General features: G+C 46.1%; 1 protein-coding gene across 1 annotated transcript in view; it reads right to left on the bottom strand.

Annotated features, from left to right (window-relative positions):
* LOC145358102 (centrosome-associated protein 350-like) overlaps positions 1 to 12,832 on the bottom strand; it is a 61,756-nt gene extending 48,924 nt beyond the window's left edge. Inside the window, exons 1-6 of the mRNA XM_080211777.1 lie at positions 12,751 to 12,832; positions 11,253 to 11,332; positions 9,350 to 9,480; positions 7,301 to 7,452; positions 3,607 to 3,714; positions 1,852 to 2,039 (exon numbers count right to left, since the gene is read on the bottom strand). Coding sequence (XP_080067903.1) covers positions 1,852 to 2,039; positions 3,607 to 3,714; positions 7,301 to 7,452; positions 9,350 to 9,480; positions 11,253 to 11,332; positions 12,751 to 12,832 — 741 coding nt within the window. The remainder of the gene's footprint in view (positions 1 to 1,851; positions 2,040 to 3,606; positions 3,715 to 7,300; positions 7,453 to 9,349; positions 9,481 to 11,252; positions 11,333 to 12,750) is intronic.
* Positions 12,833 to 13,704: the final 872 nt, after the last annotated feature.

The following is a 13,704-nucleotide window of genomic DNA, read 5'->3' as shown; positions in this document are numbered from 1 at the left end:
CCCCCAGCAGGATTCTTGAGTGAACCATTCCCTCCGCAACACCTCTCCATCACTCCCAGCATCTCACTCCTCCCCAAGGGCACTTTCCCATGCTCTCACAGGAAGTGTGACGCCTGCCCCTTTACCTCCTCACTGTTCAAAGTCCCAAACACTCCTTCTAGGTGATGCAGTGATTCATTTATGCTTCATTTGATTGGGAATACGGTACTTGCTGCTCACAATGTGGTCTCTGCCACAGTTGGGGGGACCAAGCACAGACTGAGCGACAGTTTTGCGGAAACCTCTCTTCAGCTCACGAGCATGACTCTGACCTTTGGGTCGCTTGCCATTTCAAATCTTGCTTTCATGCCCATGTTCTTGGCCTGGTACAAAATGTATAGCCCAAAGCAAGCTGGAGAAATAGCACCTCACTCCAAGGAGGCAATTTGAAGCCTTCTCGATTTAAAGTTCAACGGCATCATTTTCAATTTTTCTTCCTCTGCCAAGCTCCAGTCTAATCTTGTTTTTACTTTCAGGCTGAGTTGAGCTGTACTGTGCTATTTAAACCTACTCTGGACCTCTTCTTTGTTTCTTTATTACAACTATTAACAATTCCTTTGTCTCTTGTTTCATGACATCTCTTCTTCCCGCCCTCTAACCTTCCGTTTCAATCCACCTGACCCTCCCCCCTATTTACACCATAAAACCCACAGGAACATAGGAATTAATGGGCAAATTCACCCCTTCGAGCTGCTCCGCCATTCAATCAGATCATGGCTGATCTCTCTCTGGTCTCAAATCCACCTGTTTCCCATGTCCCCTTTTCCCTTTTCTTCATTAGAAATGTATCTCCCTCTTGAAACCATTCAATGATTCAGACTCCACCACGCTATGAGCAGCAAGCCCACAAATTCACCACCCTCTGCAAGAAGTAGCTCCTCCTCATCTCAATGTTAAATCTACAGCTTTGCAACCTATACCTGCACTCTTTCTAGTTTAATAGTATCCTTTCTATAATAGGATGACCGGAAGTAGACACAATATTCCAAGTGTGGCCTTACGGTGTCTTGTACAACTTCAACAAGACGTCCCAACTCCTGTATTCAATGTTCTGACCAAGGAAACCAAGCGTGTCAAATGCCTTCTTCACCACTCTGTCTACCTGTGACTTCACTTTCAACAGCTACGAACCTGTATGAATTTGTTCGAGATTGCCCCATAAGAGGAAACATTTAGTCTACATTCACTCTATCAATTCCTTTTAAAATTTTATATACCTCGATCAGATCCCCCTCATCCTTCTAAACTCCAGTGAGTATAAACCCAAACTGTTTAATCTCTCCTCATACATCAATCCTTTCACCCCCGGAATCCATCTGGTGAACCTCCTCTGAGCTGCCTCTAATACCACCACATCCTTCTTCAAATAAGGAGACCAAAACGGGACACGATATCCTTGATGTGGTCTCACCAAATCCGATACAATTGCAACAACACTTCTCTACTTTTGTACCCCAGTCCCTTTGCAATAAATGCCAACATCCCATTTGCCTTTTTTAATTACATGCTGCATCCATATCTACCTCTCTCCAGTTCTGAACTCAAAACATTAACTTTAATTCTCCCTCCACAGTTGCTGCCAGACCTGCTGAGCTTTCCCAGCACTTTGTGTTTATTTCAGACCTCCAGCATCTGCAGTATTTTGCTTTTATTATCCTGATATTCTTCCTTATTCCAGGAGATGGTGATATTATCTTTAAATGAACAACAACAACAACTTGAATTTATATAGCTCCTGTAAAGTAGTAAAATTTCTCAAGGTCCTTGAATTTGACAATTGAGAAGAGTTAGTTCTATTCATACAGGAATTACCTTTCTAAAAGGATCATTTGTTGTGCTCTGCACAATGCTGTCCCCCGAATGCAACTTCATATTGCTCTCCATCGAGCATCTCCAATGACTTTCAGAAGGCAATAGGGACCAAAAGGATTGTTCCACTAATAGATCCTTCACTGGTGTTCCATCAGTGACTGAAGTCTGGGTGGTTTCCACAACCGATTCTACAGTTGGAAAGAATGATTTGAGTGAATCGAATATAGACACAACCTTCCATTAGGATTTTCTACTCATCTAGAAACGACTTTGATGCATGTTGCTCAGAACTTAATGAAGTGAGTAGTCTATGTTCAAATGCAGGAAGACCTGGACTACATTCAGGCTTGGGCTGGTAAGTGTCAAGTCAAACTTGAACCAGACAATAGTGCCAGGCAAAAACCACCTCCCAGTAAGAGAGGATCTAACCATTGCCCCTTGACATTCAATGGCATTACCGTCAATTTTGCACTATTAACATCCTGGGGTTACCACTGACCAGAAACTGAACTGGATTAGCCAGATAAATACTGTGGGAACAAGAGCAAGTCAGGCACTGGGAATCCTGTGGTGAGTAACTCACCTGCTGCCCTCACACACACACACACACACACACACACACACACACACACACACACACACACACACACACACACACACACACACACACACACACACACACACACACACACACACACACACACACACACAGCCTGTCCACCATCAACAAGGCACAAGTCAAGAGTGTGATGGAATACCTCCCACTTTTCTGGATGACTGAAGCTCCAGCAACGCTCAAGAAGCTCAACATCACCCAGGACAAAGCAGCTCTTTTGACTGGCACCCCATCCACAACAGTCATACCTTCCAACGCTGATGCCCAGTGGTAGCAGTGTGTACTATCTACAAGATGCCCCACAGCAACTCATCAATGTCCCTTAGACAGCACCTTCCAAACCCATGACTGTTGCCATCTAGAAGGACAAGGGCAGCAGATACATGGGAACACCACCATCTGCAGGTTCTCGTCTAAACCACTCACCATCCTGACATGGAAATATATCACCATTCCTTCACTGTTGCTGGGTTAAAATACCGGAACTCCCTCCCTAATAGCATTGCGGGTACCTACACTACATGGACTGCAGTGGTTCAAGAAAGCAGCTCATTGCCACCATCTCAAGGGCAGTTAGGGATAGGCAATAAATGCTGGGCAGTAAGGGGTACACATAATCTATGAATGACAGGGAAGCCCAATTAACAAGCAGCAGACGGAGAGGCAGGCAATTAAGCAATCAGAGCGAAGTACTGCGGATGCTGGAAATCTGGAATAAAAACAGACAGTGCTGGAAAATCTTGGTGGGAGCATCTGTGGAGAGAGAAGCAGAGATAACGTTTCAGGTCAATGACCTTTTGATAGAACACCATAAGAAATTCTTTGACTAAGGTGGGGGTGGTGGGAGGATTGCCTTTGCCATTGGTGGGTCCCTCTTGAACCTTTGAGCCCTGTGGCTTTGATGTCCCTCCCTACTTCTATCCTGGGAAATGGCTGGGAGGCTCCCCCCAGGCATAGGGAAAGTTGACCCTCAAATCAGGCATTTAACCCCCCTCACCCTTCCCCAGCCTCAACCCTCCCATGTGGGCAGTTGGATGGCTGTTGGAAAATTCCCACAGTGGGCAATCCATGTGGTGAAACTGGCAGAATTATTATGGCGCAGGAGGCCATTCAGCCCCTGCAGATCTCCTGTATCTTACCAGCCCACTCATCTCCCAGCCCACCACCGGGGCTTGTAAAGTCCCAAGGACACAGCAAGTCCTTCAAGAGCTTGAACCCATCTTGTGGAGACAGAGTTACTGGATCAACTGAAGAATAAAAGGTCAAAGTCCTGTCATGAAGGATAATTAATAAACCCATTGTAAAAGACTGCACATATGAGGATGGATCAGCAGTAAGAATGATTCTGCGAAGGCTTTGAACACCTGCCGACTAAACTTGACTGTGTCAGGGGCAGAGAGAAAACAAGTGATGCGTCAATCGATGGTCAAATTTACAAGGACCCATGCTTGACAAGTCCCTGTCAATGTCAGAATCACAGAGTGATAGAGGTTTACAACATGAAAACAGACCCTTCTGCCCAACTTGTCCATGCCACCCTCTTTTTTAAGCCACTAAGCTAGTCCCAATTGCCTGCATTTGGCCCATATCCCTCTATACCTATCATACCTGTGTAACTATCTTACTGATTTTTAAAAGACAAAATTGTACCTGCCTCTACTACTGCTACCTCTGGCAGCTCGTTCCAGACACTCACCACCCTCTGTGTGAAACAACTACCCCTCTGGACCCTTTTGTATCTCTCCCCTCTCACCCTAAACCTATGCCCTTTAGTTTTAGACTCCCTACATTTGGGAAAAGATATTGAATATCTACCTGATCTATGCCCCTCATTATTTTATAGACCTCGATAAGTTCACCCCTAAGTCTCCTGTGTTCCAAGAAAAAAAGCCCCAGACTATCCAGTCTCTCCTTATAACTCAAACCAATCGAGTCCCGGTAGCATCATAGAGTAACAATGATAATAATAATCATCCCAGTAATTTTTTTCTGCATCTTTCTAGTTTAATAATATCCTTAGAAATGCAGATCCCTTTAAGACTACACCAGGATGAGCTTCACAGTGAAGTTAGAGCAGGCGAGGCTCGCTGCAGTCTGTACTTAAGAGTGAGTTTCCCCGCAGTGAGGGAGAGTGTATCCATGGAACAGATGCAGAAGGAGAGAGTGGAAACCAGTGTTTTCTTTAGTGGGCACTACAGGTGTCTTACTGACCACACTTAATCACATCTTAGTTTGTGATTTGTTTTAGTTGAAGGCACTTTGTCTCTCTGTTTGAATTAGTTTACAGTCACCAGGCAAGACTGTTCCCTTCCTGTTGGCGAACACTTCAGTGGTCACGGGCATTCAGCCTCTGACCTTCGGGTAAGCATTCTCCAAGGCGGCCTTCACGACACACGACAGCGCAGAGTCGCTGAACAGAGACTGATAGCCAAGTTCCGCACACATGAGGACGGTCTCAACAGGGATCTTGGGTTCATGTCTCACTATCTGTAACCCCCGTGACTTGCCTGGGTTTGCAAAACTTCACTTACTGTACTGTCTGGAGACAATACACATCTCTTTAAACTGTGATCAGTGCTCCTTCCACTCACATTATCAGCCACTTCAGGTCTTGAACAGCAGGTTAGGTGTAAGGATTCGCATTCTAATCAGTAATCTCTAAACTGTCTGTGCTTTATATGCTCTGTCTGAGGCCAGAACTCTCCATTCACCTGACGAAGAGGCAGTCCCCTCGAAAGCTTGTGAGTATATTATCAAATAAATAGGTTGGACTAAAACCTGGTGTTGTCAGACTTTTTACTGAATTAGTTTAATCAGTTTTATACAAAACCAATGTTTCATACTGAGCCACTATATCAGAATAAACCAGTTGTGAACCAGCAGAATATCTTATGGCCTGATTCGGTAAATGGTTATTCATCAATTTAAACGATCCCTGCATCAGAGACATGTTTAAAAAGAATTGAGATAAGTTGAAGTTCATGTTGACAGATACAACCCCAATGTTACTGCTTCTCTTTCACTCACTAACATCACCGCTGTCTGTCTTACCACCTTGTGCCTCAATGCAGCTTTCTAGATTGCCTGCAAAGTTAACCATCTGGCTAAAAAGTTAATTTATTAGTCACAAGTAAGACTTACATTAACACTGCAATGAAGCTACTGTGAAATTCCCCTAATGGCCACACTCTGGTACCTGCTCAGGTCAATGCAACTAACCGGCAAATCTTTCGGACTGCGGGAGGAAACCAGAGGAACCCACGCAGACACAGGGAGAATGTGCAAACTCTGCACAGACAGTGACTCAAGCCGGGAATCGAACCCGGGTCCCTGGCACTGTGAGGCAGCAGTGCTGACTACTGTGCCGTCCGAAAGATGTGATGACAGTCACCATCCAAATACTTGCAACCGTCTCAAGGAAGCTCCAGCGAATCATGAGCACAACTTACATCATGGGTTAGTCTCACACTACATCTTGTTTCCAAAAGTTAATAACCATAGAAACCATCGAACAGAAACCATCGGGAAATGGGCAGCATGGTGGTAGTGGTTAGCACTGCTGCCTCACAGCGCCAGGGATCTGAGTTCAATTCCCGGCTTGGGTCACTGTCTGTGTGGCATTTGCACGTTCTCCTCCTGTCTGCATGGGTTTCCTCCGGATGCTCCAATTTCTTCCCACAGTCCTAAAAACATGCTGGTTAGGCACATTGGCCACACTAAATTCTCCCTCAGTGTATCCGAACAGGTGCCAGCATGTGGCAACTAAGGGATTTTCACAGTAACTTCATCGCAATATTTATGTAAGCCCCTATGTGTGACTCTAGTACATAAACTTTAAGTTACAGCACAGAAGGAGGCCATTTGGTCCATCTTGTCCATGCCAGCCCGAGGATACTCAGGTGTCCTTCCTAATCCCACCTTCTGTACCCAGCCCTAGCCTGGAACATTTGTGATTTCAGAAGGTGTTGTTTTATTGTGGTTTAAAGCAATTCCCCATTTGTCACCGGGGGAATCGGAGAGGGCGAGGGGCGGACAACGGAAAGGTCCGTTGACCTCAGGCGGGATTTTACAGTTTTGGGATGAGTGACATCATCAAATCCTGTCCGAGATGTGGTTTTATTCCAAAGCCAATTTTTTGAGCAACTTTTCTTTCCAAAAAGCACTGGTTTATTCCTGACATTTCTTCAGGGGGAAAATACTACTGAACTGAATACAAAATTAAACCTTGTGGAGATAACAAGGGCATTTCCCCAAGTTAAGGCATTGATTGTTAGTGCAAAAGCAACCAGTTGGATTGGTCAGTGGAGATGACTGAACGCATGGGATTTTGACAGATAATTCTATTGTGAAGGGAATATTCCTCAAAACCTTCCCTGATAAATTAAACAGGAGCACACATAGATAAGCTGGAAGCATGGAAGGGGTAGGTTTGATGGCCTAAATGGCCTTTTTCCATCCTGGGCTTGAATTCTTCCCTTAAAATGTTTGGTAACATTAGGGAACAAGTGTTGGGATAAGTAGCATTCCTGGGGAAACTAGGCCTCTGGCAGTTCTGTCAAACCACTCTCGGTCACCCATATACTCCAGAAAGGACACATTGGTTAGAACAGGTTAATGGCTTCCAACTTCCACACTGAGGGTGATTGAGGGTTTCTCCGGGGGAGAGCTGGAGAAAAAGAATCAGGAGGATGATTCATTTAATTTCAACCAATTGCACCAAGGGCCTGGAAAAAATGGCCACCCTCCCTACCCAACCTCACCAGCCAGGGAACTGGGTGCACAGGACACTGTGAGGGAGTAACACACAGCAGGCTGCTCGAACATGACCTGTACCTCGGCCATCGGGAAAAATCTCCACATTTGCTCTCCTCCTTGTGTTGCTCTTCAGATTGTCGGTGGTCTTAGTGACTGGGTGGATTGTGAAAGATTCCTTCAACTCCATTGATGATTCTTCTTTCAGGGAGCTGTATACCCTGGAGCGGGAGCTGGAGGAAAGAGGATGAAGGGAGAGTGAACAAATTTCAGACAAATTTTATTTCATTAATGCCACACTGAGGCTGAAGATTCTCAGCCCTTTTCAACTCGTCCTCAACTCCTTTCCACCACAGTGGCACAGTGCCAGGGGCCCGGGTTCAATTCCCAGCCTGGGTCACTGTCTGTGTGGAGTTTGCATGTTCTCCCCACGTCTGCATGGGTTTCCTCCGGGCGCTCCAGTTTCCTCCCACAGTCCAAAATGTGGGGGTTAGGTGGATTGGCCATGCTAATTTGCACCTTAGTATCAGGGGGACTAGCTCAGGTAAATACATGGGGTTATGGGGATAGGGCCTGGGTGGGATTGTGGTCAGTGCAGACTCGAATAAGCAAGTGATGCAGGCTCGAGTGGACATAAGCCTACCTTCCGCATCTATTTCTTACACTCTACCTATACCGGCTAGGGAGAGTTAATAATTGAACTTGCTTTCTTCTGAGAGCAACAGGGTAAAGAAAATAGCAGCGGGACATGATGGGAGAAAGTAGGGCTTCTCTTCTGCTTCGAGCAACCATCATCATCATTGACGCCCTACACTGCAGAAGGAGGCCATTTGGCCCATCAAGCCTGTAGACTCTCTGACAGAATACCTTACCCAGGCCCTATTCCTGTAACCCCACACATTTACCCCATTGCTCACCCAAACCTACACATCTTTGGACGCTGAGGGACAATTTAGCATTGCCAATCCCCCTAACCTGCACACCTTTAGAATATGGCAGGAAACCGGAGCACCTGGAGGAAACCACGCAGACATGGAGAGAACGTGCAGACTCCACATAGATAGTCACCCGAGGCTGGATTTGAACCCGGGTCCCTGGCGCTGTGAGGCAGCAGTGCTAACCACTGTGCTGACCACGAGTGACTGGTGTAATAAACAAAGGGTATTGGGCAGGATTTCCGTGCAGTCTGCTGTGTGTTTTGTGATAGCAGAGGCAGTCTGCCATTGGGATCGTCTGGTCCCGCGCTAGGGTGTCACGGTAGCACAGTGGTTAGCACTGCTGCCTCACAACGCCAGGGTCCCGGATTCGATTCCAGACTCGGGTGACTGCCTGTGTGGAATCTGCATGTTCTCCCATGTCCACGTGGGTTTCCTCCAGGAGCTCCGATTTCCTCCCACACTCCAAAGATGTGCACATTAGGTGGAAATGGCCTTGCTAAATTGCCCCTTCGTGTCCCAAGATGTGTAGATTAGATGGATTAGCAGGATAAATATATGGGCCTATGGGAATAGGACTTGGGTGGGATATTCTGTCAGAGAGTCATCGCAGACTTGACGGGCTGAATGGCCTCCTTCTGCACTGTGGGGATTCTACGAATGGGGTTTCCCATTGACTGCACCCCTCGCTGCTGTGAAACCCACTGGGGAAGAGGGGGAGTGTACGCCGTTAATGGGACCTGAAAATCCCCCTGGCATGACTGGGCGGAAAGTTCCGGCCAACGTTTCAGATCCTGCATGGCTTCCCCAATCCCCAGATACATTCACCCTTGGAATAGAGTCTCTGTGCTCACAGCACTGGGGATCATTTTTGTACCGAACTCACCAGGTGAGAGGCCGACAATATTGGGTGAACCATCTGTTTTCTGGTGTTTAGTCGTGGTATAACCAGTATTGCGCCCCATCCCCTCATTTTCCCAACAAGCAGTTTGGGTTAAAATTGCTCCCACGGTCACTCATTCACCTTTTCCCAGGGCCTTGGCACCTGTCCATCTCTCAAGTCTTACCATCCATCATCAAATCACCCAAAGAGCTTCTCCTGCTCATTCTGAAATCCAGCCACACTGACGCTGAGGCATCAGCTCAGATAGGAGATTGTGACACAAGTGAAACAGTGAACGAACCCTTCTCTCACCTTAACTGTTCCTTCTCCTCCTCGAGTTGCTTCATCAGCTCAGCCAGTCGCTGGCTCACCGGGTCTTCCTTTCCCAACTCTGCTGTGGGAGTATTCCTGGAGCTGTTTGGTCTTCTGGAACTGTCCAAATCCTGAAAGGGAGAAAACCCTCACTTTCAGTACCTTCCAACGAAATGCATTTAAACCAACAAGTGCATTCATATAGCACCTTGAACATAACAAAAACCCTCCCAAGATACTTCACGGAAGCATGTAACAGCAAGCCACACTCAGAGACATTAGGAACAGTTGCTAAAAGTTTGATCAGAGGAGGTAGTTTTTGAGGCAGGTTTTGTTATAGCTTGGCTCCTGCTCTGTCCAAGACCGCAAGAAACTACAAAAGGTAGCCCAAATCTATCACGCAAACCAGCCTCCCATCCATTGACGCTGTCTACACTTTCTCCTGCCTCATAAAAGCAGCCAACATAATTAAGGATCAGCGGTCACAAGCCTGGAAGATGCTGTTGAAGGAGGTTTGGTACACTGCATCTCACAGATGGAACACACTCCTGCCAGCGTGTTTGAGTGGTGGAGGGAATGGATGTTGGAAGATGGTGGATGGGCTGCTTTGCCCTGGATGGTGTTGAGCGTTGTTGGAGCTACACCCATCCAGGCAGTGGAGTGTATTCCATCACACTCCTGACTTGTGCCTTGTAGATGATGGACAAACTTTGGGGAGTCAGAAGGTGAGTTACTCTCCACAGGATTTTCAGCCTCTGATCTGCTCAAGGACATTAGAGAATCAGATGGGCTTTTATAACAATCATTACAATGCAGAAAGAGGCCATTTGGCCCATCGAGGCTGCACCCACTCTCTGACAGAGCAACTTACCCAGGCCCACACCTTCCCCACCCTATCTCCGTAACCCCACGCCTTTACTCCACTAATCCCCCTAATCTGCACTGCACTAATTTGGACTGTGGGATGAAACCGGATCACCCGGAGGAAACCCACAAGGAGAACGTGCAGACTTCACACAGACAGTGACCCAAGGCTGGAATTGAACCTGGGTCCCCAGTGCGAACCACTGTGCCACCATGCCTGACAATGGTTTAATAGTCATTTTAATTCCAGTTTTTTTTTACTGAGTTTAAACTCTCCCCCATCTGCTGTGATGGGATTTGAATCCAGGTCCTCAGAACATTACTCTGCGTTTCTGGATGACTAGCCTGGTGACAACATCACTACATTACCACCTCCTCTGATAATCACCAGCATGTTCAGATAAGTGGCAGACAACAGGTTAGCGGGTGTGGAAGTCATGAGCTAAGCAAAGACTTGTCATTGGGAATCGCTGTGCCTAGTTTGAGCTGGCATTGTGGGTATGAACAAATTTCTACACTTGAGAATCCCATGATAGAATCATAGAATCCCTACTGTGCATAACGAGGCCATTCAGCCCATCAAATCTGCACCAACCACAATGCCGCCAAGGCCCTATCCCCATAACCCTATGCATTTAACCTAGCTAGTCGCCCTGTCACTAAGGGGCAACTTAGCATGGCCAATTCACCTAACCCACACATCTTTGGACTGTGGAAGAAATCAGCGCACATGGGGGAAACCCATGCAGACACGGGGAGGACGTACAGACTCCGCACAGACGGTGACCCAAGCCGGGAATCAAACCCCAGGTCCCTGGCGCCATGAGGCAGCAGTGCTAACCACTGTGCCACCGTGCCACCCTGGAGAGTGCATTGGAGAATGAAAAAATGGGTACATTTTAACTGAAGGAAATGAATGTGAGGGTTAATAAAGAACCTTTAGTCATTCCCTCAATGGGCAAAGAGCAGACAGAAAAAGAATAGATTCACTCCCATTATCCCAATTGTTACACGATCAAAAACTTTCATAAGTACTTACCTTTTCATTCAGAGTTGAGGAGAGACCAGAACTTCCTGGAAACTGTGCACTCACATGATTATAACTTTCTTTAGCGCTGTCTGTAAAATCATAAAAAAATTAAAACACATTAAGCAAAGTATTTTCTGAGGAAAAAGACTTTCATTCATTTTATACAGAAATATATATGGAGCAAGAGGGTAGCTAGGGAAAGAGTAGGCCCATTCAAGGACAAAGGAGGGAATTGATGTGTCGAACCAGAGAAAGTGGTGAGTTCCTTCATGAATACTTTGCGTCGATATTCATAAAGGAGAAGGACATGGTGGTAGCCTTGAGACGGGTAATGTTGAGGGGCAGCACAGTGGCACAGTGATTGGCGCTGCTGCCTCACAGCGCCAGGGACTTGAGTTTGATTCTCAATTTGGGTCACTGTCTGTGTGGAGTCTACACATTCTCCCAGTGTCTGCGTGGGTTTCCTCTGAGCGCTCCAGTTTCCTCCCACAGTCCAAAAGACGTGCTGGTTAGGTGCATTGGCCGTGCTAAATTCTTCCTCAGTGTACCTGAACAGGTGCCAGAGTGTGGCGACAAGGGGATTTTCACAGTAACTTCATTGCAGTGTTAGTGTAACTTGATATCCTAGGGCACGTCAATATAAAAAAGGTGTTGGGTGTTTTGAACAACATTAAGGTAGACAAGTGCTCAGGACATGATGGGATCTATCTCGGAATACTAAGGGAGGTTAGGGAGCAAATTGCTTGAATGAAATCTTTGTATCCTCTTTAGTCACAGGAGAGGTCCCAGAGGACTGGAGAATAGCCAATGTTGTTCCTTTGTTTAATAAGGGCAACAGGGATAATTACTGGCTGGCAAGCATTACGTCAATGGTATGGAAACTATTGGAGAAGATTCTTAAGGGCAGGATTTACTCACATTTGGAAAAATATGGACTTATTAGAGACAGGCAGCATGGCTTTGTGCGGGGGACGATGTGTCTCAAAAACTTGATTGATTTTTTTGAGGAAGTGACAAAGATGATTGATGAGGGCAGGGCGGTGGATGTTGTCTACATGGACTGTAGCAAGGCCTTTGAGAAGATTCCTCATGACAAGCTGATACGGAAGGTGAAGTCGCATGGGATCTGCGGTGAATTGGTAAGATCGATACAGAATTGGCTTGGTCACGGAAGACAGAAAGTAGTAGTGAAAGGGTGTTTTTCTGACTGGACCAGTGGTGTTTCCCAGGGACCAGTGCTGGGACCCTTGTTGTCTGTAATATAAATAAATGATTTGGAGGAGAATGGTCTGGTTAGTAAGTTTGCAGAACACAAATATTGGAGGAGCTGTGGATAGTGAGGAGGATTGCCAGAGGTCACAACAGGATATAGATAGGCTGGAGACTTGTGCAGAGAAATGGCAGATGGAATTTAATCCAGACAAATGAGAGATGATGCATTTCAGAAGGTCTAATGCAGGAGGGAAGTGTACAAGAAATGGCAAAACCCTTCAAAGCATTAACATACAGAGGGGTCGCGGCGTACAGATCCACAGTTCCCTTAAAGTGCAACACAAGTGGATAATGATAGTCAAGAAGGGGTGTGGCATGCTTGCCTTCATTGGTCAGGACATTACGTATAAAAATTGGCAAGTCATATTGCAGCTATAGAGAACTTTAGTTGGGCCACATTTGGAATATTGCATACAGTTCTGGTTACCACACTACCAGAAGGATGGAATGGCTTTGGAGATGGTAGAGAAAAGGTGTATCAGGTTTGGTTTGGAGGGTATTAGCTATGAGGAGAGATTGGACAAACTTTGTTTGCTTTCACTTGAAGTGGAAGGCTGAGGATCAACCTGATAAAAGTTTAGAAAATTATGATGGGCATGGATAGAATGGATAGGATGGATAGTCAGAGTCTTTTTCCCAGAGTAGAAATGTAAAGCATCCTTTCCAGATCTATCACAGCTTGGTATGGTTCCTACTCTGTCCAAGATTGCAAGAAACTACCAAAGGTCGTGAATGTGGCCCAATCCATCACGCAAACCAACCTCCCTCTGTCTGCACTTCCTGCTGCCTTGGCAATGCAGCCAGCATAATTAAGGACCCCATGCACCCCAGACATTCTCTCTTCCACCTTCATCCATCAGGAAAGAGATACAAAAGTCTGAGGTCACATACTAACTGACTCAAGAACAGCTTCTTGTCTGCTGCCATCAGACTTTTGAATGGACTTATCTCGCACTAAGTTGATCTTTCTCCACACCTTTGCTATGACTGTAGCACTACATTCTGCACTCTCTCCTTTCCTGCTCTATGAATGGTATGCTTTGTCTGTATAGCATGCAAGAAGCAATACTTTTCACTGTATGTGAATACATGTGACAATAATAAATCAAATCAAATGCTCAAAAGAGTATAAAGAGGTGATAGCTGGGAGATTGGTAGGGATGAGGAAAAGCTATGTGTCTTAGTTTTG

Source organism: Carcharhinus amblyrhynchos, chromosome 25 (genome assembly GCF_965287045.1).
Source record: "Carcharhinus amblyrhynchos chromosome 25, sCarAmb.v2.hapA, whole genome shotgun sequence".
In the NCBI taxonomy this organism is placed as follows: Eukaryota; Metazoa; Chordata; class Chondrichthyes; order Carcharhiniformes; family Carcharhinidae; genus Carcharhinus; species Carcharhinus amblyrhynchos.
Note: the sequence above shows the minus strand (reverse complement) of the source record. Positions and strands in the feature narration are given on the sequence as shown.